This window comes from Halichoeres trimaculatus, unplaced genomic scaffold (genome assembly GCF_033239565.1).
Source record: "Halichoeres trimaculatus isolate MK-OKI-2021-1 unplaced genomic scaffold, fHalTri1.1 fHalTri1_scaffold_2, whole genome shotgun sequence".
In the NCBI taxonomy this organism is placed as follows: Eukaryota; Metazoa; Chordata; class Actinopteri; order Labriformes; family Labridae; genus Halichoeres; species Halichoeres trimaculatus.
In genome coordinates, this window is record NW_027437180.1 from 980,961 (window position 1) to 1,005,437 (window position 24,477).

Genomic DNA, 24,477 nt, shown 5'->3' on the forward strand with positions numbered 1-24,477 from the left:
AGAACCTATGTGTTCTAGACTTTCAGAGTTCAGAGCACCTTCCTGGGTGAGTTCAAGCTCCATATTGGTCCACCTGTGCCTCCTTTTCTTTTCTACTCCTCTCCTCTATCTAAAGGACAAAAAATAAACAGCAAAGACATCAGACATGTTTAGAGACCACTACACAGGTTTTGATGATGCTAGAAATGCTTTTAATTACTTTAAGAGTGACGAAATTCCTACTTATGGCCCTCCCACTTCTTCCTTCTCTTCTTTCAAATTTACTCCTACAAGAAAAAAAGTAAACAACCTCTTATAATAAAAAATAGAATTGAAACTTCAAGCCCCCCCTCCTTGTTTGCCTCTCTTCTGCTTCTTAATAGATAAAAAATAAAAATAAAAAAACATTTGTAAGCATTCACTTAAAAGTGCTCACACCCATGGCCCTCCCACCATCTATACTTCCTCCTTCTCTTCTGTCCCATTTTCTTTACTCTTTCTGCAATTTCCTGATTTACCATGTTTTCTCAATATCTGCCACTCCCTCTTTCCTATCTAATGTCTGCTGTTCCTAGAAATGAAAATAAGAAGAAAAAAAGGCTTTTCATTCCATTTTATTTTTGATTTTCACAATTTCACAGTTAACTTAAAGTATGCTAGATCATGCCTTTTCAGTGGTTTATACTGAAACACTGGTCAATACAAGACTTTGAAAATACTAGATTTCCCAATGAACCATGTAATATTTTCAGATATGATAAGAGTTTTCCCCAAGAAGAGGGAAAAAAAAAGAAAAACAAACAGATTTGAATGCACACGGAAAGAACGCTAGAGTAGACCGGTAACACACTAATACTTAACTTTCGATGGTAAATATATGTATGTATATGTGTATGATTATTGTACCTATTTATCTATTTATTTACTCATTTATTTATTGTCCATCCTCCGCTGTTTGTCTGCTGTTTGCAGTCTGTAGCTTTGTAGCTGTCTATATTCTTTGTATGTGTTTTGCTGCTGGCTGCAAGACAGATTGCCCTCTCGAAGAGATAATAAAGACAATCTTGAATTAAACCTTGTGGAACTCTTCCCTGATGGTTCTTATGTCCAGGGAAATCCACAAAGATGGTTAAAAGCCATTTCAGGGGGCGGGGCACCCTTCTGTGCTAAGCATCTCCAATGTTGTACCACAACCTTCCATTTGCAAAGAAAAACACACAGTATCTGCCTGGATGTGAGAGCACGGCGATGATAAGTAATGTTGCAAATAAAGGATGGTGGTGATGGACTGTGACATGAAACAGGACCGCTCAGAAAGAGAACTGTATGAAAATGCAAAATCATCTCTGCATAGTCTGATTTCCATCCCCTGACAAATATTTGATTCTCTGTGCAGTAATGCTGCACCTTTATCCATAGGATCATTACCAAAATAACATGCCATGTTACATACCAAGTTAGTGAAAAAAGCCAGATGTGTCTGATGGACTTCTAATATGCTGACTGAGTTTTTTAAATGACAGAAAGAGGCTACGCCAAAACTCGTCTACTGACTAGATAAATGAGAAAATCAAATGGCATGTGTGGCTCTGAAAGAGGGTGGGGACCGAGAGAAACCTGAGGTTTATTGAGAAAAACAAGCTCCTGAACAGGTTAGATTCACAGATTCAGTTGCCAGACTAACAGACTCCAAGGCTAAGTTACATGTCTGTGAAACAGGCTTGAGTTGCCTCCCCCTCTCTTGTTTTGACCTCCTTTCCAAAACAGAAAACTCAGAGTTTCCCTTGGTTCAGGGTTAACACACTCCAAATTTTCACTAAACCTACTTTGTAAAATGGACCTCTGAAGGACCGCGAAGCAAACAGAGCAAACACCTGTCAATGGCACAAAGTTTCTTCCCCATTTAAACCTCTGTGACTGACTGCCAGCCAAGAATCAGGCGCAATACACTCAAAGGTAACAGGAGGGAGCTAAGACACTCTTAAAATTATACATGAGCAACTACAATTTGTTTTACATGTTTGATAAGTAAAATAGGCCACAGATGGGAACTGTGTTTTGAATGGAAAAGTTTATTAAGCAACATAAATGTTCACAGAAACTAAACCCTTAAAGGATCTCTGTTTGATGGACACTTGATTACAAACAAAGGAAAGTCTAAAATTCATCAGTGGGCAAACTTCCCGTTTACATGAAACCTCCTGAAATTAAATGTTTTATTACTCAGAAGTTTTTCGCTGAGAGTCCATGTGTGAATTCACGAGTCTGGACACGTCTGCATTTTTCTGCTATGTCATTGGAAAATAGTCCAAAAGAAACCCAAAACTTATAAGTTATTGCATATTAGGTCCCATCTGTCACTCCAAAAGGCTGATTATAAAAATATCTAAGTTAAAAATACAACCTGTGCAGTTGTTCTGAAAAAGATGACCAACTGAGACCTAAAATGTAAATATACTTATTTCTGTTCTAAGTTTCATATTTTAACACAGCGCTCTCAAGAGATGGACCTGTTTGCAGAGAAAGCCTCTGATAGACATACAAGGAAATGCTGTTTTTAGAGCATTTATGCTGGCTGCATCTTTAACATGCAAAGGTTTCAGTTTACAGCAACCCACAAAATCACCACTAGATGTCACTAAACACTGTTTTTGCTTTGCTGATGATATTGCTGTCAATGGGCGTTATTCTCAAACAGTGTTAATGCACAACTTTGTGCCTAAATCGTGATTACCAACGTTTGACTCACAATGTGATGTGATTCATCAATATTTTCTTACTTGAATTTGTGCTTACTCTGCTAGCAAATTTAGAACCTCCTCAGACCATATGTAGAAAGTATGAAAAAAATGACAACCAGCTCTCTCAGAAAATGTAAACACATTCACTTTTAACCAAATGCATGACATATTTCGACTACTTTCAGTAAAATAAGAGTGATTTAAATAGAATTCAATAATAAAAACTGTGAATTGATTAAATGTATTCAATAACCGTAAAATGTATGAATATTCATCCTTATCATACATATAATATGGAATCTTAAATTAAATTAGTTTTACAATTCAAAATATATGATGTTCATTTTAAAATGTCATAGTTTTGATGTGGTAAATGGTAAATACAGCATCTTTAATGCAAGTAAATTATAAAGCACTTATCAAAATGGAAATTGAATGAAGATATAAAACAAATTATTGTTTTTATGACTTTTCTGAGCAAATGATGAACACACAGCTTTATTAAGTACTCTGACTTATCTATTTGTTTGCAAAAATATTTAGCAGCTGTTCTAATATGTGTAACTTTATGTTTTGGATACCCGTTGTGATCTCCCACACAGAACCTAGGAGAGCCAGCTCATTGTTGATCACCATGTTAAGACACCCTGTGAGGGGACAGGGGAGTGGGCTGTGGGGCTAATGCTGGCAACTTGGATGTCCAGGTCCGAGGCGCCCCCTCCTCCTGAGGCACCTAACAGATGGCCTCATATGGATGTGTGGTGGTATGCTGATTGAAGGTTGCGGGCACGCACCTGTCAATTTAGAATGATTCTGATTCACTAACATATGCACGGTGGGGAGACCACTGGCTGGTGCACACATGTCATCACTCCGATGGCGATTTTGTGTCAACACAGAACTTGTGCACGGAGTAAGAACATTTCTACAAATTTATTAGTGAAAAAGGCCCATTGTGTTGAAATGAAACAGAGACCCAGAGTATGTGGGTGGCTTATAATTGTTAATTAAAGGAGCTTAATTTATGTGTGTGTGTGTGTGTGTGTGTGTGTGTGTGTGTGTGTGTGTGTGTGTGTGTGTGTGTGCGTGTGTGTGTGTGTGTGTGTGTGTGTGTGTGTGTGTGTGTGTGTGTGTGTTTGTTTGTGTATGTGTGTATGTTTTATCAGGCTGCTTTCAGGGCCATGAGTGAAGACACAGACAGGACACAGTGCATCAACACAGCTCCTGTATCGTAGAGAAGCAGTAGAAAGATCAAACTCCAGCAGTGAACCTGCAGGAAAACAGCACAACACAAATATCAAAACAATTGCGTGCATCAACCAACCAACAAATCAACCAGCCAATCAACCAACCAATTAATCAACCAACCAATTAATAAGCCATCCAACCTCTGAGTTGAACAGCTTTAATTTGTGTTGTTTCAGGACACTTGACATACAGATTCGCTCCAGACCGAACTTCTAAGTTATCTACAAACACCTCTGTACCAGTGCACCTGTTCTTTGTCCTCTCCTTAAATAATCATTTTATCATTCTATTCATCTCTGGTTTGTCCTCGCCGTTTGTTATATTCTTCCTTCTACTCTGTGCCACCAGAGACAGCAGAAAAGCCTAGCGAGATCCCCAAAAAGAGAAGCTAAAAAAATTAGAGCTCCACCTTCCTGCTGTAGCACAGGTGATAAAGTCTTAATTCTTACTATGTACAGATCAAGGTTATAATAGTTAACTAAAACGAAACTAAAAAGGAAAACTAAAATTCAAAATACATTTCAGTTAACTAAAACTAATAAAAACTAGAAAAGAAAACAAAAATGATAAGTAAACTAAAACTGTATCTTGTGTTCTCAAAACTAACTGAAACTAACTAAAATTAAAGACAAAATTCCCTTAGTTTTAGTTTTTGACAATATTAATAGCCTTTAGGATTTAAATTAATCCGACACATTTTCCCAACCAATTTTACGACAGTTTTGGCAGTTGTCAGCACCGTACGCGAGTTTTTTTTTCCCTAGAATGACATCAGGAAATCCACACCCCCAACGCATGTGATTGGTTCCTGCAGCATCTCTTCTTCTTCTGTATAATCCTGCTGATTTTACATGCGCCACCATCGGTCTCCAAGGGAAATGAGTCTCCTCGCAGGTAGTTTACATTTACCTATCAGAATGATATCTAAAATCAGAACAAGAAGAAACGCGCTCTCGTTCTCATCGTGTCTCTTCGTCCTGGCAGACTACCTGCATTTGTTTATATCTGGCACGCTGCGCACGGACTTATACACTAAGTGGCGACAGCTCATAGCCAGCTGGAGCTCTGCAGTGGAGGTAGCGCCATTTTACGACACGATGAGAACTAGAACCTTATTTAGCTGTGTTTTTGTGTGAAAGTAACACGCTGAAAATTCTCTAAATAAAGCGTGAATGCAGACCAATATCAGATTTTTTTGGTGGGAGTCCGTTTATTTGTGTTTTTGGTCAAGTAAAATATGGCCCCGTCTGAATGCAGAGGGAACCGGCAGAGGAGCAGGGAGGGGATGTTTGGTGCGAGCGCCCTGGGCTTCTGCTGCACAAAAACACTGCTGTAGGGGTAATTTCTGCCCTAAACCTTGTGATAGGACCCAACTTGTTCCATCCCGGAGTATCACTTTAAAGTGAAAAATGGCACAGCTCTCCCCTATTTTTTGTTCAATGTTGTATGATCTCCATGTAAACAAACTTTGGGTCAACCTTTTAGTTTAGTTGCCCTTAAGAGAATATGTACTATTTTTCATTTGCAAACGTCAAATAATTCTAAACTCCATCAGTCAGAACCATATGTAGCCGAAACGTTTTGAAGAAAAACCCATTAGCTTTGGAAGGTAGGCGCGTATTTCCACTAAATGCAAAATATCATACAGATGATGCTGTTACTGAACGTAATTTAAGTGCAGAATATTTTACTTTAACATAATTTCTAACCTCCAAAAGCGGACTTTTCGAGTCTTCGCCTCCTGGCCGCTTGCAATGCTGACAAAAGCTAGCCATTACCACAGAAAAATATTCGAACTCCGTGCGATTTTGGCCTGTTTCTTCTTGTTCTGATTTTATATATCATTCTGATAGGTAAATGTAAACTACCTGCGAGGCGCCTCATTTCCCTTGGAGATCGATGGTGGCGCATGTAATGCACTCAATGTCAAATCAGCAGGATTAAACAGAAGAAGAAGAGATGCTGCAGGAACCAGTCACATGCGTTGGCGGCGTTGATTTCCCGATGTCATCCTGAGGAAAAAAAAACTTGCACGACGCGACGTACTGGGCCGTGCTTGTTTACTGCACTGACTGGCTGTGTGCTGTGTTGCGACCAAACGTAGTGGAGCAATGAATCAGAGCATCTGTAACAGTTTAATTTCATGTGAGTCTGACTTTATTGTTACAGAGTCCAAGTTTCTAATTATTAAAGCTCATGTTTGTTTTTTTTTACATAATTTATGCTTTTATTATTTTTATTTAATTCATGTTAACATTATTTTATATAATTTATGTTTATATTTTTATATTAAGTTTATTTTCTTGTGTTTAAGGCAGCAGCCAACAGTTCAGTATCAGCATTGACTGAGCAGCGAGCACTATGTTGAACTGGAAAATAAACAGTATAACAAAATATTTACTCTGACCTTTTTGAATCCTGCACCTGGTTAATAAGGTATGAAAAAACTAAAACTAAACTAAAACTAAACTAAAACTAAACTAAAACTAAGCCTTGTTACAAAAATTAAAACTAAATAAAAACTAGAAAGCCCGCTCCAAATCTAATTAAAACTAAACTGTAATGGGAAAAAAAAATGTCAAAACTAACTAAAACTAAACTGTAATGGAAAAAAAAAATGTCAAAACTGACTAAAACTAAACTATAATGGAAAAAAATGTCAAAACTAACTTAAACTAAACTATAATGACAAATCCAAAACTATTTTAACCTTGGTACAGATGAGAAAAATTGGTTAACTACAACATGAAAAATCAAATTTACTCAAACTATGATGTCACCAGTGCAAGATGGCAGGTGCCTGTGAGCTTAGCTTCAGATTGGTCATCCCTCTTTACACACTGTCTGAGGTTTATCAGAAGGAAATCAGGCTCACTTACCATTAGCAGTTCCCCAGGACATCTGCCACGAGAGCTCCCATAATGTGAGTCATAAGAGGAGACAGGGCACTCCACAGTGTTGGACAATTTGCTCAGGCTGTAGCAGTACAGAGCAAGAGCCAGTGATGCCCCCAGCAGGCCCAATATGTTACCGAACACACAGCCCCGAAGCTGTAAAGATAGAGATCGACAAAAAACACAAGTTAAGTTTTAAACTTATCAAACAGTTGAAATTGTGACTGTAGGTAAACACAATCATAAGTGTGTGTGCTTTTTAAAGTCACAGGTTAAGAATTGTCTGTTTAGGGTTTATCTTGGTTTATTTACTATGAGCAAATGTATCATTTGAAACATTTATTTTTATATCCACAATACACAATAAAGCACTTTGTGGTCTGAGGATATTTGTGTGTCAGAGTGCAGAAAACAAGAAAAATGTTGGGGGAAAAGATTTGAACAAAAAACCCATTAGAATAAAAATGTGTACATTTAAAATTAACACAAACTTGTCCTGTGAACGTACCAGCAGTCTGCTTGGGTTCCTCTCATTGGCTACGGCTACTGATCCCCCTGCAACTACCTGCACCCACCCACACACACACACACACACACACACACACACACACACACACACACACACACACACACACACACACACACACACACACACACACACACACACAAATACACACAATATATGAGCAAGTTTTTTAACACATCATTGAAGGTGTGTGTTCAAAGTAAGGGCCAAAAGTGAGAAATTCTGTTGGTGAGATTCATTCATTCCTTACAGTAAACAAAAGTTGCTGACCTCTAAGAGTAGTATTTTCTTCTTTAAAGACCCCATACTGCTTTGCTGTCGTGTGACTTGTAGCTTAGTCAGGAACCATAGACTATACAAAGAATGGACAGCATGGCTACAGCTATAACCATATAAAGCCAAAGTTAACCCCATCTGAGGCACAGCAATAGTGCAGCCAGAGTCTGCGCAGGAGAGAATCTGAGTGGAACTGGGTGACAAAAAAACGTTTTTTGTTTCTTCTTGGAGAGTCTAGTCTCTTCTTGAATCTCCCTCACAATGTATCTTAGTATCCCTAAAAAAATACACATATATATATATATATATTTATATGAAAAAAAAACAGAAAAAAAGGAGCAGCTGCTGTCAATGATTAGATGATGATCTAATCATCTAATAACTAATGAAAAAGAAGCTTTTCGGAAAACAAGGTCTTAAACACAAAAAGCCCAATACTATCTTCATATCACCACAGCATACAGATATGAGAAACATTTCTACCAGGTGGATTACTTTTTTGAAGTTTGACCGCAGCCCATTAGAATGACTAGAGAGAGTTGACAATTTGAGAGAGTTTTTGACCAATACTGCAGCCAGTCACCAGGGGGGAGTAGTTTATATGGCAACCTCACTTCAAGCCAAGCAAGATGAAGTTTTTTTTTTTTTTTTACAGTGCATTGTAAGGACTGACTAATCATGATCTGCTTTGGAACCAGGGAAAAACTCATTGATCAGTTCAGGATTTACACATCAGCTGAACACAAAGGGCACAGTATTCACCCAGCAGCCTGATAAATAAACATGAAAACAAGGGGGAACCCTGACAGCTGGTTTAACCTGTGACATATTTATCAGAAGAAAGCTTTCAAGAGTCAGGATGGTTCATTGGAGCCAAAATAAGATTTAACATCACAGACGGATTCCTCTCCTGGTTTGTATGTTATTTGATACCACTAAATTGATTAAATCTAATTAGGCATCAGAATATCAGGTTCAGAAGAAGCAAGTGAAGGAAGTGAAGTCACAGGTACGTACAAACACTCCAATGACAAGTGGCAGGACAAAGAGAGAGGGTGGATAGCTGCTGGCAAATACCACAGGGACTGACAACAGCACCTGGAACAGCCCTAAAAGGATGGTGACCACCTGCATGTGCAAGCACACACACACACACACACACACACACACACACAGAGCAGAGGATAAGATGTCTGGCAGAAAATTCACACAAAGACTTTCAGGTATCTGTGCTCATCTCACCGCAGCTGTTTCAGGGTCAAACCAGGCAAAAAAGCGATGCAACCTTGGTTCACCTGCTGGCCGCACCCCCTCAGAGGACATGGTGCTGAAAGAGAGAGTCTACATCACGCAGACCAGAATCAAAGCATGACCAGAGGACTCTGGATTAGGATTAATGTAAGGACTCAAAGCTTATATGATAAGTCTCTCTCTGTGTCGTGTCTCAATAAATCACATACAACATGTTTTAAAACAAGTATTAAAGTAGTCCTGACATGCTGCCTTTCCTTTAAAGGTCCCATATTATGCAAAAATCACTTTATTAAGTCTTTTAGTGAAATTTGTGGGTCTTTGGTTTTCCTCCCAGCCCACAAAATGTGATTTTTAATGATAAAACCTGTACTTAGTAGTGCTTGTGAATGTAAAATCCTGACCTAAAACGAGCTTTTTGGACTTTGGGTATTTGCCAACGTCGGCGATTCTCTTTTTTGACCAATCGGGGGCAAGTCTGACCTGATTGGTCCACGGGAGCAGATACCTTCTCATCTCTCTTTTCAAAACACTGCGCTCCTGATTACTTTTGCTGACAAAATAAACTCAGCTGTAACTGTCTGAGGGCAGAGCAGGGGTCTTTTGGGGCCCATTGACATTGAAATCTGGTATCTCCCTTGTTGAATCTGAAGGATGAATTTCATAAGGGCTCTGGGTGTTGCAGTTAATGCTGTGTAGTATTTAGACTTTGTAATATAGATCATCTTGAAGTCTTCTCAGGTTGATCTCTGTTATAACTTCTGTTCTGTACATGTCAGATAGTTCACCTGTTACAGAGCCACTTTACATACATTTACTTTACATTTACACTCTATACAGTTTGTTCCACAACACTACAGGACGGATACAACAGGCTCCAACCAGGGGCAGTGTTATGGGTGGGCCAAACAGTCTAAGGCCCACCTACTTTTTGGCAGGCCCACCCTAAATTTTCTAGGAAAAAAAAAAACCTTTTTTCTTTTTTAAAAAAAACACTGAAAGGAACATTGTGAAATTGTGTCACTTCATGTTTTTTTGTTGCATGTTGAAAAAAAATTAAAGGGAGTTAAGAAATATTTTGCCAGTCAGGGTTGTTTTGGCCCATCCAAAACTGCCCTGGCTCCAATACTCAGTCTGACTGAAGAGAAAGAAAAGATTTCAAAGGAGAGGGAGACAGGAGAGCAATCATAAGGGAAGTAAAGGGAGACACGGAGAGAGGGAGACAGACAGAGAAACAGACAGAGGGACAGAGTCCAAATAGACCCAAAGACCAACAGATACAGCACATGAACTCAAAGAGGGCTGAGGACAGTGGGAAACCTTTCAAACTGAGTGTGTAACCAAGTTGTTTTTATGCATTCTTGTGATTTTCTGTTTAGAGAGGGAGGGGAAGAGGGATAGATTTTGCAATGGGTAAAAAAAGGGTAGTGAGAGGGAGAAAAGGGAACAGACTATGTGTGTGTGTGTGTGTGTGTGTGTGTGTGTGTGTGTGTGTGTGTGTGTGTGTGTGTGTGTGTGTGTGTGTGTTTGTGTGTGTGTGTGTGTGTGTGTGTGTGTGTGTGTGTGTGTGTTTGTGTGTGTGTGTGTGTGTGTGTGTGTGTGTGTGTGTGTGTGTGAGAGTGCGTGAGAGAGAGAACTATAGAGAGAGGGAGAGTTCATCAAAACCACATGTCAGAATCCTCTTAGGAAGGAGAGGAATGCAACAGGACAAGAAGCAGATGTGGTTGGAGGAAGAGGAAGGGGCTGGGGTGTTCACGTGTGTTTGTGTGTGTGTGTGTGTGTGTGTGTGTGTGTGTGTGTGTGTTAGGTTGATGATGAAATAATAAAATGCACAGAAATAATCCTGCAGACCTGAGGGGAACACTTTGCCCATAAGGAATCCAGAAACAGTCCCTCATCACGCTTTATGCAATGTTCCGTCACTTCATCACCAGTTATCAATCACAACGCAGTCAGAGTGAGAAGGGAACCCACAAGGCACCATGTCTTAAACAAACAGAAGCCTGCCGACATGAAGACTCTGGCCACTATAAGGAAAGCATGCATACATCACACGGTAGATTAATTCTGAGTCAGTACCAGTCCATACAGACTGAACATGTGAAAGGTGGGATAATCTACCAGCATATATACAGATGACAGGAGAGAACACAGACCAAAGTCCTAACACAAGGATGTAGTCTCTGTGATGTCACCTGTTTCCGAGGCAGAGGTTTGAAGCCTATTAAACTGGGATGAAGTGTATGTAAACTGGGATGAAGTGTATGTAAATGATGTCAACATAGCATATGATTCATTTATGATATCACTGAAAAGACTGTATGAAAAAAAATGGTAAAATAAGGTCTCTGACTAAGAGGAATACCATTGACAAACCATGGATGACAGAAGGACTTCATAATGCATGCAAGAAGAAAAATTATTTGTATAGATGTTTCCTAAAATTAAGAACCAAAGAAGCAGACAACAGGTATAAGAAATATAAGAGTAAATTAGAATCCATAATAAGTATATATAAAAAAGAATATTATAGTGATCTATTAAATACAAAAAGAAACCACATGAAGGCAACATGGGGAATATTAAACAGTGTGATAAAAAAACACAAAGTAATGTCAACTCTTCCAAATCACTCAAGTCTGGCTATGAACATCCCACATTTGACAGACAATAACACAGATGATAACGGACAACATTAACAGTATTTTTCTCGGAAAAATAGAGAAGGATGAAATATTGAACATTGTAAAGGATTGTGGAAGAAAAAAATCCACTGACTGTGATGATATAGACATGTCAGCTCTGAAGCACATAATAGAAAGTGTCATTAAACCTTTTCACCTAATATTTGCAACCTATCATTTTCTACAGGCGTCTTTCCTGAAAATATGAAAACAGCAAAAGTTATCCCCCTGAAAAAAAATGAGGACAAACATGTCTTCTCCAATTTCAGACTGGTATCCTTGTGTCTACAATTCTCAAAAATATTCAAAAAATATTTGTAAACAGGCTGGACAAATTTTTGAACAGATACAACATTTTGAGCAGTAGTAAGTATGGATACAGGGCAAATCACTCTACATTAATGGCACTATTGGAACTAACAGATGAACTATCCACTGCAATAGATAAAAAATACTTTTAAGCAAGCATTTTTGTAGACCTCAAAAAAGCTTTTGACACTATAGACCATACTTTTCTTCTTAAAAAACTTTATAAATACGGTATTAGAGGGGTGGCACATGAGTGGGTGACAAGCTTTTAAAACAAACAGAAGTCAGTTTGTCCAAGTACACAATGTCAAATCTGAAATCTGCAGTCTAACATGTGGGGTGCCCCAGCGACCAAAATTGTTTATCTTTTATGTGAATGATATTGTTAATGTCTCTAAAATGTTAAAATGTATACTTTTTGCTGACCACACAACCCTCTTTTACAGTGGAGAACACTTAGTTAAAGTGTTGAGGGTGGTTGAAACAGAACTAAAAAAAATTAGCAACTGGTTTAACATAAACGATTTATCCCTTAACATAGAAAAGACAAAACTCATATATGGAAATAAAGTCAAAGTAAATTATGTTTTCATAAATAAAGAAGGTGCTGAATTTGACAGAGTAAATGAAATAAGGTTTTCAGGAGTTATTATCGACGAAAGTCAATGAAAATGAAAATAGCAAAAACAGCTGCTGTGCTACATAAAGCAAAGAATTACTTAGACAACAAAGCTCTAAATCTGTTATACAACTCATTGGTTGTTCCATATCTGACTTACTGTGTTGAAGTGTGGGTAAATGCATGCAAAACTTCCATCCAGTCAATCTTCATTTTACAAAAAAGAGCAAAAGGAATTATTACAAGGAGTAAGTATACAGCTCCTTCAAACCAGTTTTTTGAACGCCCTGCTTCCAGTGGGGTTTGACAATCGGAGCAAGACTGTGGCGCTCCGCTGCACTGCACTGCGCGTGCGGTGGAATTTAGGGTTCAGTGTCGCTGATGTTTTAAAGATAGTTACGTTTGATCAGAACTACAGAAAGGCAGTGTCAAACCACCTGTTTCAGTGCTTTTGGCCTGCTTCAACATGACGTCCGTGTTGGAGTATGAGAAAACACTGTCTATCATCCTCCTCATCAGCTGCTTGCGCGAGCTGCCGCTGATGTGCTCGTGCTAAATGATAAGCTCCATCGTGTTCAAGGCTGGTGATTTTTAACTGGTGGTTGTTTGTTACAAGATGTTGGTTTAATTCTGGAGGTCTGAACAGGAGATGTGACTTCACTGTCTGTCTTCAGAGTGATCCTCATCAGCTGCTTCATTAACACACGGTGCTGGGAAGGGTGTGTTTAATTTATTCTCCCAGTCTGCCCTGTTTGTGGAATAGCTACTGTGGAGGAATGATGTTTTCACAAAGGAGAGAACTGCACTATGTATTTTGTTGTAATACAATAAATCTAATATAAATCCTCATAATGCTCCTATTACTCTTAGTTTTAAGGATCATGATACAAGTTTTGTTGGCAAAAACACAACCCTGGTGGCAGGAGAGAAAAATAGCCATTTAAAAAATATATTTTGCATAATTAAACACATGCAATGCATCATCCTTTGTTCTAAGGCTGCTCTGATCACAACTGTCACCAGATCAATCATAATATTTTGGCTCAAACCGAATTAGAATTGAAATTATACTGATCCCTTTAACCCTAAAAAAGGAGGGATCAATCAAAAAATATGCGACAAAGCCTGTTGTAAAACTACTGAGCTTCACATCATGTTTCAGTCACTTCTCATGTTGTCACAGGCTAAGCTGTACAGCTGCTAGCTGCAGTGAGACAGTATGGGAAATGTAGTGTCAGCACAGAAGGACATATTAAATGTTTAAAAAAATGCTTAAATGCCCTACCACCTGGAAGCAAACAAACACAGATGGTCTCTTATAGTGTACACCAATGTTTGCAAGTCACCGTTGTCTTTCCTGTCTGAAGTGACAGCCTAGCAAATCAACACCAGCTACTGGCTGGTAGTAAGTATCGGCCCTGCTCTGTTATCTACAGCATAACCTGTTCCACAAATCATTTAATATCTATCTAATACATGTATTAATTAGATTTTACACTGTTTTGTGCATGAATTGTTGAGCATAACAGTTTTATTAAGTCAAATCAAAAGTAGCATCTAAATCAGCTGTTTAAAAACTTATGTCAATACCTGTAACTGAGAGTTAAGAACACCAAAGCTTTGAAGGAGTACTGGGTACAACCAAATGGGCAGTGTCAATGGGCAAAGGTCAGGGTTGAGACAGGGTACAAACATAGACATGGTATAGAAACAGACAGGGTTGAGAATCAACTGTTAACTTGAACCTAAAAACAGGGGACACGGACGGAACAGATTGGTGCAAATACAGAATACAAGGTTCAGAAAGGCTGTGAACAAGTACATGTGCCAAAGTGTGCAGTGTGCATTGTATCTCGGCGTGCGCAGGAAGAGTTAAAGTTGTAGTGAAGTTGGATAGCAGCAACATCAGAAACATTAAGCCCTCTGTGAACCTGTCACTGATAGATGGGTCTGTGATATAGCTTGTTAACTACTTGGTGAGGTTAATGAGGCGTTTCTGGAGTTCAACAAAAGCGCATATGCCCGAAGGCAGACCGACACTGTTTTAACGTCCTCTCTTACTATCCGTGTGTGTTAAAGCAGAGTCACTCACCCAGAGCAGTCTGCGGGTTCTTGCTCCGAAATGGATCAGTCTCAGGGTGAAACCACCGAGGTCTGGACGCCACACCGATTCCGTCCTTTCTATCGTTCCTGCAGATAAACTTTCACGGGGAAAAAAAATCTGTAAACAAAGATTTTCTGTAGCGCTGGACTCGACAGAGGAAGCGGAGGAGGAGCTCTGCTGGAAGACATCCAGGGCCAGAGTACAATCCCCCCTCTCTCTTTCTGTCTAATAAACACGTCCGCTCACGCACTCTGCTGCAAGAAGAAGCAAAGAGTTGAGAAACCAGAGATAGAAGAGCAGGTGGGGTCGAAGAAGAATAAGTTTGGAAAGAGGACACATCGGATACACGGTAAGAACCAACATTTCACGTTTTGCAAGAACTTAAGTCTGGCGTTGTCACGTACCGTCAGGGTGAAGGAGAGAGCAACACTGTGCTCATAGTCATATATTCTACTTTTAGATCTGCTCGCCACCCCGCGCAAACAGTCTCCTGGAGCTGTCAAAACCAGGGTTCAAGTCTCGTTTCATCAGTTGCAACCATTAAAATAAAAGGCAAGTTAAAATCCCCTATAGAGTGTACCTCATAACGCATTCGACACTGAACATTTGGGAGCGAGTACTCAAAGAAGGGGTTGGACATGGTGCGCGCGTGTCCATGTGCGCGTGTCTACGAGCGCATGTGCGTGTAGGGGGGCTATGAGAGCAAAGTCATTACCATGAAAGGCCTGTCAGGACTTTCTCAGTGATCTTGAAATTGTCTCACTTTCCATTATGTGCCTGTGTATTGCAAGGTTATAATAGTTTTGGATTTGTCATTATAGTTTAGTTTTAGTTAGTTTTTATTTTTTTTCCATTACAGTTTAGTTTTAATTAGTTTTAGAGCAAGCATTCTAGTTTTTATTTATTTTTGATTTTTGCAACAAGGCTTAGTTTTAGTTTAGTTTCAGTTTAGTTTTAGTTTTTCATACCCTATTAACCAGGTGCACGATTCAAAAAGGTCAGAGTGAATATTTTTTAATACTGTTTATTTTCAAGTCCAACATAGTGCTCACTGCTCAGTAGGGCTGAACAATTTATCGTTTTCAGATCGAAATCGCAATTTTAGACAATGCAATTTTGAGATCGCCAAAGCAGCAATTTTTTGCAGCGCTCCTGACTGACTCAGGATCTGTTATGTCAAGTATTATACACATTTTGTTTTATAAATTTGTAGACAATCTATATGTTAAAAGTGCTGGTAAGCAGGTCAACAACACAAAGCCTCTGTTTAAGAGTAGAAGTTGATGAAAACAGATTATTTATCATCACTATTGATGATTAAAAAATCGTGAATTGCAATATCTGCCAGAAAAATTACATATTGTCCTAAAATCGTTGAGCCCTACATGTGAATATCCCAGAGCTTGATTTGAAGAAGATCGTGAATTGAATTGAAATCACAATATCTGCCAGAAAATTCGCAATTCAATCTTTTCTTAAAATCGTTCAGCCCTACTGCTCAGTTAATGCTGATACTGAACTGTTGGCTGCTGCCTTCAACACAAAAAAATAATATAAACTTAATCTAAAAAATATATACATAAATTATATAAAAATAATGCAAACCTAAATTACAAAAAATTAATATAAACTAAAACTATATAAAACAATATAATATGAGCTTAAATATTTAGAAACTTGGACTCTAACAAGAAAGACAGACTTAAATACAATTAAAGTCAGACTCGCATACAATTAAACTATTACAGATACTCTAATTCATTGTTCCACCACGTTTCGTTGCAGCAAGCGCACAGCCAATCAGTGCAGTAAACAAGCACGTCCCAGTACGTCGCTATGATGGTGCTGTAAGGCACTGACAACTGCCGAAAACTGTCGTAAAATTGGTTGGGAAAATGTGTCAGATTAATTTAAATCCTAAAGGCTATTAACATTGTCAGAAACTAAAACTAAGGGCATCTTCTCCATAAGTTTAGTTAGTTTCAGTTAGTTTTGAGAACACAAGATACAGTTTTAGTTTACTTATCGTTTTTGTTTTCTTTTTTAGTTTTTATTAGTTAGAGTTAACTGCAATTTTTTTTAAATTTTAGTTTTCGTTTTTAGTTTCATTTTAGTTAACTATTATAACCTTGGTGTATTATCCAGGATTTGGAACGAGATTACCAGCACCAAAATGCATTCTTTCTAAATGATATTTTTCAGTGTTTGTGGATTACCTGACCCCTCGTTTACAGCACACCCTAAAAGGCCCTTTGATGACTATGCTGCTCAACAATGACTAGCTGACAGAAATTAGTTTACCGGTTAGAAGTAAGATATGTAATATACCTTGGAGAAAGGGAATTTCTGTGATTTGTTTTGTGGTATGTGTAGTATATGTGTAAAAGGTAGTAAATAGTAGTATAAGGTGTAGTAGATGGACACTGGAGCTGAACTGGCAAAAAGAAAAAAAGAGAGAAGAGTTAAAGGAAGATAAACGGGAGAGTGGCAGAGCTCTTGGTAAAACATGGGCCAAGCTGTTAGTGACAATGTTCATTCCAACCCACATGTAGTAGTTATTCTTCACTGGTCTGTTCAAACTTGAGAGACTATCAGTCCAACTAAAAGCCAGGTTACGCTAGCTCTGTTTGGCGAGGTTGGAGTTGGTAGATGAGCACTGGTAGGGTGTAACCAGAATAAACACCATGTTACAAATGAGGTTACAAAGTGTAATTGTTATCACCTTCAAATAGCTCCACGCAACCACTCAACTCAGTCACTCTTGATGACCTGGATGCACTCAGTCCATTTACACTGCCACTGCTGCTGTGCCATTTGGATCAAATCTCAATAAACCCAGGATGTTTCATTTCTGAAAACAAGTCCCACAGGGCTCATACAGTTCTGACAAAGATCATCTGGGGAGGCAGTCTTGAAGGCATCTAAAGCAACCTGCAAGCTGGATTATCAGTAATGCATCATAAAAAATAAGAATAAAGCAAAGAGAAAAATGAAATTTTATTTAAGCCTAAAGATCCCAAGTTGAAACACATGAGAAATCCAATGAATACCTCTCTCAAGCAAGAATTACCTCTGACAAAGGCTTAGGCATAAGCAATGATACATGAAGAGTCTGCATTTCATTATAAAAATTGAGAAGATAACATTATAAAGATGGAGAAAAGGCAGGGAAGATGTTTGCTTACAAATTGAAAAAAATCTAAACAAAAAACACTCCAAAGTAATGGTTGGAATATTAGAGACCAGGGGCTGCTAATGATATCTTAAGAAATAATTTTTCATCCTCATATAAATCAGAATACAAGGCTAAAGATAAAGATTAAAGAACAACTTTTACAAAAACTTAACTATGCCAAAGTTGAATGAAGAAAAATATGAAAACTGACAATTAAATCACTAGCAAATAGCAAAGCACCAAGGTAAGGATGGTTATACTACATAATTAGGGTCCTTGCCCTAAAAGTGAGGACATTGTAGTATTCCGTCCATTTCTTCATTATTCTGTCTGGACTTTGATTTGTCCAATGCTGCTTGCAACTTAAAAATTTAGAAATGCTTTTCGAGATAAGTCATTTCCTTGCTTCTTTTTTCATATAACAATGTTGTGCAGGAACAGACTATGCCACCAACATTGTGGACAGCAATCATATCACTGCTGCCAAAACCATTAAAAGACCACTCAGATGTGAAAAATTATAGGCTGATAAGTTTACTCCATAATGATTCTAACATTTTAGCAAAAATACTTGAAAAATGTTCAGAAGAAGTTGGCACAAAATTAATTCATTGATCAAGTTGGCTTTATCCATGGGCAGCTTCTATCTGATAATGTGCAAAAGGCTCCTGCAAGCCATGCATGTGGCTAATTCTCTTTAGCATCAGTGGTAGCAATATCACTAGATGCTGAGAAAGCTTTAGATGGAAGTGAGTGGTCATACCGTGACTCTCTCCAGATATGGCTTTGGTCCATGGTGCTTACTATATATATATATATATATATATATATATATATATATATATATATATATATATATATATATATATATATATATACATACATACATATATATATGCAGATGACATTTTGTTGACTTCATCCAAATCATCACAACCTTTACCAAAATTTTTAGAAATTATTAAATTATTTGTCAGCCTTTCGGGTTACGAGACAAATTGGACTTAAAGTAAAGAAGTTATACCTTTGAATATGCTTACACATTTTACACATCTCAGATCTGCTCCCTCTGTCATGAGATCAGACAACATGAAATATTTGGGAATTAAAATCAGATCACCTATCAATGAAATATTTGGTGTTAACACCAGAACCCTTCCAAATAACTTAAAGGATGAGCTTAAAAGTGCTCTGCCTCAGCCCTTATGGGATAGGGCAGAGGTGCAAATAGAATAGAATAGAATAGAATAGAAAATACTTTATTTATCCCCGAGGGGAAATTCAGGAGTCACCGCAGCATTTAAGAAAACGAAAGTAAGAAAGAGTATAGAAAGTGCAAAAATGTCCATAAGAAATTAGATGACTACATCCCATCCACCACTCTCCAGCCAGCCAGTCTCCACCTCCACAGGGTCCAGGACTGAGCCTCCCCAGCAGTCTGTTCAGTCTCTGTCTCCTGGATCCTGTCTGCTCACAGCAGGCGAAGCTCCTCCGATGTGTCGCGGCGTCCGATGTCAGCTCCGTCAGCCACGTCCGTGAACAGCATGATGCCGCTGGATTAGCACAGCTAGCTCATCCATCAAAAAGATTCACCAAAAGATGAATGCCCTTCCCAGAGTGAATGACTGACCATTAGAATTTGGTGCAATCATAATGTAAAAGAAATTTTCTCAAATTGTAGTGAGCAGGGAAATTCTGCCCTTTAAAGAAAATAGAAGACATGACTTAAATATGTTTTTTTTCTGTACTCTCAGTTAAAGTCAAGTTTTTTTTTCCCCAAATTTCCTGGAGAATATTTCGATTACAGCTATGAAAGTAACAAAAAAACAACAACAACAACAACAACAACAACAAGGTTTTTATCATCTAACAGAGGAGCAGTCTCAGAGGGAAAAGCAATTCAGTTGAGAATTCTTCATCAAGATTAAATAACCCTTCAAATCTTTTTCGATTTGAATTGTTTTAACTCTTTTTTGCTATGAATGTGGACAAGTTAAGAATTGATTCATGTGTCGTGGTTCTGCTCTGCAGTCAAGTTATTTTGGACAGGTCTGTAAGTTAATTTAAGTGATCATTAATGAAAATACTGTTCCATGTCCATCTGTGTGTCTGCTGGGTCACAGGGCTGTACAAATAAAAACAATACAAGAAATGAAGACAGTTGGTTTAGCCTTTTTGGCTGCCAAAAGAATGATTCTGTCAATCTGGAAAATTCACAAACCAAAATGTTTCTCTAAAGAAAAATGGATATCTCCTTTTTTTTTTCTTTTGTCTTTAGGTATGGAGCAAATAACAAATACATGAAATAACAACAAGCTTAGGTCTGAAACCATTTGGAAGCAGGTGTGGGGGCATTTATCATCATCTTCTTTATTGATTTGATTTGATAGACTCTTAAATGAGTGTTAAATCAGGTCGATATGAAAAATATTGTTTGTTTCTGTCATGTTTGTGAAATCATAGGTATCCCCTTATAGTACAATTCAAACCTTTTGGCAATTAATTGAATATTGAATTATGAGCATGCACTAATCTTCCCTATGTTTTGTTGATGTGAATCTGTTATGAATTTTAGACGTGTCTGTTAAAGTCCTGACCTGCAGTATATACACTGTCTGGCCAAAGAAAAAGTTGCCACCTGGATTTAACTAAGCAAATAGGTACAAGCCACCTACCGGATAATTACTGCATGGGCAATTATCTTTCAGCTGGCAGCAAGTTATTTAATCCAAACTGGTGCGATGAGTTGCTTCTCATTTCTTGAACAATCATGTGGAAAGACACATCCTGTGGTCGTGGAGAGCTGTTAGTCAGTTTGAGAAAGGTCAAATCATTGGTATGCATCAAGCAGGGAAAACATAGCAGGAGACTGCAGAAACTGAAATTCAGGGAAGAAATGTGGCTGGGAAAAATCCTGAATGATCATGATCGGCGATCACTTAAACGTTTGTTGTAAGCAAATCGAAGGAAAACAACAGTAGACTCAAGGCTATGTTTAACAGTGAAAGTAAGAACATTTTCACACACACAATGCAAATGGAACTCAAGGGATTGGGACTGAACAGCTATGTAGCCTTGAAAGAACCACTAACCAGTAAGAGATAAAAGCCTTCAATTTGCTAGGGAGCATAAAGATTGGACTCTGGAGGAATGGAAGAAGGTCATGTGGTCTGATGAGTCCAGATGTACTCTGTTCCAAAGTGATGGGCACATCAGGCTAGGAAGAGAGGCAGATGAAGTGATGCATCAATCATGCCTGGTGCCTACTGTACAAGCCTCCGGGGGCAGGGCTATGATCTGGTGTTGCTGCAGTTGGTCAGGTCTTGGTTCAGCAACAATATGTGCTCAAAGAATGAGGTCAGCTGACTACCTGAATATACCGCATGACCAGGTTATTCCATCAAATGGATTTTTCTTCCCTAATGGCATGGCCATATTCCAAGATGACAATGCCAGGACTGATCAGGCTCAAATTGTGAAAGAGTGGTTCAGGGAGCATGAGACACCATTTTCACACATGGATTGACCATCATAGTGTCCAGACCTCAGAGCCAGCTCTCCCTGTACGGGAATTAAGTGGCTGCTTAGGGTCCTGTAGCCACTAGAGGGCCCCCAAATTAAATATGTCTGCATGGTGACCTTTCTTCTATTCTTCTGACTTACCCTAGCAACCATCTTGTAATGTCAGGCTCAGTGTTGCTGATTGGGCGGCAGTTGCAGCCCCAGGCATGTATCAAAATATTTGATCGGTTGATCAAAAACTGTCAACAAGGAGTATGTATAGAAAAGGAAGAAAAAGAAGAGAAAAGAACCCAAGATGAAGCGCGTCTTTCCTTCAGGAGATGAGAGACGGAAAAAGAAGGAGGATGGACAAAAAAGAGATGCACAAGGTAAGTTTTAAGAACATGACTTAATTGTCATAAATGGGCGTGAGCTTTATTTTTTAAAATGCTGGTTGCCTTTGATATGACCAGCTGAGCTGTCAATAACTGAATCATTGCTGCTAATGCTAGTACTGTTTGGCTTGTAGCACAATTAATTTCTAAGTACAGACAGCTCCTAGGAATGTGCTGTCTTGTATTACAGGCTAGTTAGACATGTTAAAAATCCTGTGTGGTCAGAAAAAAAAAAAACCCAAAAAAACTACAAAGTATGTATTAAAATGAATACAACAAGCAAATAGCTCAAAACATGTAAATAAAGACTAGAGAAAGAAATATGAAGAAAAATGAGGTGGAGGGGGTAACTTTCAAATATTTGACAGTTAATATCAAAATTAAATGGTTCAATCCAACCCTCCTCTGGTCTTCATTGGAAATAGGTAATTATAGATGATCAATGCACTTTCATTATGTACTGATATTAAATAATTAATATATTTTTTTGAAATATCGCCCAGTCTAAGACCTAACGAATATACTTGATCGAGTATCATTATTATATTCATTGATGCAAAATTCTTTTATGCTTCAGATTTTACTGACAAGTGTCATTATAAAAGATGCTAAATGATCTACTCCATGCTGTGCAGGGTTACTTTATTCATGTAAGGGTTAAACAAACTAATAAGTCAATTAAGGGTAAATTAAAGTTATATTTCAGCTTCTTAGGTTTATCTTTAACTTGATTTTCTGCTCACACTAACTGTAAAAACAAAATATTCTCTTTCTTAGGAGGAGCATTACTGCAGTACTTTGCCGGTGCCTGTGGAAAAACCTCAATGGAGGCTGATGTCAGAGATGATGTCACTGGTATTTGTTTATCTATTGTATTTTCAGTCTTGTTAAATGAAAAGCACAACTGTTCCTTTCTTTTAGTATATGTTTTGTAGAACATGAATGTATATATTTTACTGTTGTACCCAGTAATAGCACCTGTGTTTAACTATCATTCATTCAAGCTGTTGTGTTGGAGTGTTTTTGTTGTGAAATCTCGCTGTGTTAAATAAATGCAAACTCAAACTTGTATCTTTTGTTGAATTTTTTAATCTCTCTTCTATATCAGGAGAACAAATTTCCACTGCTTAATAATCAGTAAAATAGGAATTTTAAGTGGAACTTCCTTGTCTTTTCTTGCTACGGACAGGCAAAAAATAGTACAAAAGGTCAAAGCAAGGTTTGGAGTTGCCTAGTGAAAAAAGGTCAGAGCAAGGTTTGGAGTTGCCTATTGAAAAAGGTACTGCAGTTATCACATTTATAGAGCCTTTAAATAGCTTCACTTTGACTAAGCTGTTGATCCTGCATAGGGCCTCCTGATGTCCAGAGCCAGCCCTGCCAGACCTTAACCCCATTGAGAATCTTTGGGATGTGCTGGAGAATGCTTTGCACAGCATTCATACTCTACCATCATCAATCTAAGATCTTGGTGAAAAATTAATGAAACACTGGATGGAAATAAATCTTGTGACATTGCAGATGCTTATAAAAACAATGCCACAGTAAATGTGTGACATAATAAAAGCTCAAGGCAGTCCAAGAAATATTAAAGTGTGTTTCCTTTTTTTGTGGTGGCTACTTTTGTTTGGCCAGGCAGTGTATACAGTAAATATCAAAAGCATGAATAAAAAAATAACATCCGAGGAGAACATGTGCCTTCATTAAATATGTCTGCATGGTGACCTTTCTTCTATTCTTCTGACTTACCCTAGCAACCATCTTGTAATGTCAGGCTCAGTGTTGCTGATTGGGCGGCAGTTGCAGCCCCAGGCATGTATCAAAATATTTGATCGGTTGATCAAAAACTGTCAACAAGGAGTATGTATAGAAAAGGAAGAAAAAGAAGAGAAAAGAACCCAAGATGAAGCGCGTCTTTCCTTCAGGAGATGAGAGACGGAAAAAGAAGGAGGATGGACAAAAAAGAGATGCACAAGGTAAGTTTTAAGAACATGACTTAATTGTCATAAATGGGCGTGAGCTTTATTTTTTAAAATGCTGGTTGCCTTTGATATGACCAGCTGAGCTGTCAATAACTGAATCATTGCTGCTAATGCTAGTACTGTTTGGCTTGTAGCACAATTAATTTCTAAGTACAGACAGCTCCTAGGAATGTGCTGTCTTGTATTACAGGCTAGTTAGACATGTTAAAAATCCTGTGTGGTCAGAAAAAAAAAAAACCCAAAAAAACTACAAAGTATGTATTAAAATGAATACAACAAGCAAATAGCTCAAAACATGTAAATAAAGACTAGAGAAAGAAATATGAAGAAAAATGAGGTGGAGGGGGTAACTTTCAAATATTTGACAGTTAATATCAAAATTAAATGGTTCAATCCAACCCTCCTCTGGTCTTCATTGGAAATAGGTAATTATAGATGATCAATGCACTTTCATTATGTACTGATATTAAATAATTAATATATTTTTTTGAAATATCGCCCAGTCTAAGACCTAACGAATATACTTGATCGAGTATCATTATTATATTCATTGATGCAAAATTCTTTTATGCTTCAGATTTTACTGACAAGTGTCATTATAAAAGATGCTAAATGATCTACTCCATGCTGTGCAGGGTTACTTTATTCATGTAAGGGTTAAACAAACTAATAAGTCAATTAAGGGTAAATTAAAGTTATATTTCAGCTTCTTAGGTTTATCTTTAACTTGATTTTCTGCTCACACTAACTGTAAAAACAAAATATTCTCTTTCTTAGGAGGAGCATTACTGCAGTA

The 24,477-nt window shown here is 38.0% G+C and overlaps 2 protein-coding genes across 3 annotated transcripts in view; one reads left to right on the plus strand and one right to left on the minus strand.

Annotated features, from left to right (window-relative positions):
* Nucleotides 1-3,753: 3,753 nt before the first annotated feature.
* On the minus strand, nucleotides 3,754-14,718 carry LOC141803724 (uncharacterized). The gene is made up of 6 exons (XM_074687729.1): nucleotides 14,620-14,718; nucleotides 8,907-9,005; nucleotides 8,682-8,792; nucleotides 7,371-7,427; nucleotides 6,848-7,018; nucleotides 3,754-3,990 (listed from the first exon to the last, which is right to left on the minus strand). Exons 2-6 carry the CDS (start codon nucleotides 8,985-8,987, stop codon nucleotides 3,883-3,885), a joined length of 528 nt encoding a protein of 175 aa, XP_074543830.1. The 5' UTR covers nucleotides 8,988-9,005; nucleotides 14,620-14,718; the 3' UTR covers nucleotides 3,754-3,882.
* A 112-nt stretch (nucleotides 14,719-14,830) lies between these two features.
* tmem176 (transmembrane protein 176) overlaps nucleotides 14,831-24,477 on the plus strand; it is a 43,484-nt gene continuing 33,837 nt past the window's right edge. The window contains exons 1-2 of one of the 2 annotated variants that reach the window (XM_074687723.1): nucleotides 14,849-14,980; nucleotides 15,092-15,183. The gene's annotated coding sequence lies outside the window, so the exon portion shown is untranslated. Of the gene's footprint in view, nucleotides 14,981-15,091; nucleotides 15,184-24,477 lie in introns of both variants that reach the window. The other variant, XM_074687722.1, reaches the window with a different exon arrangement.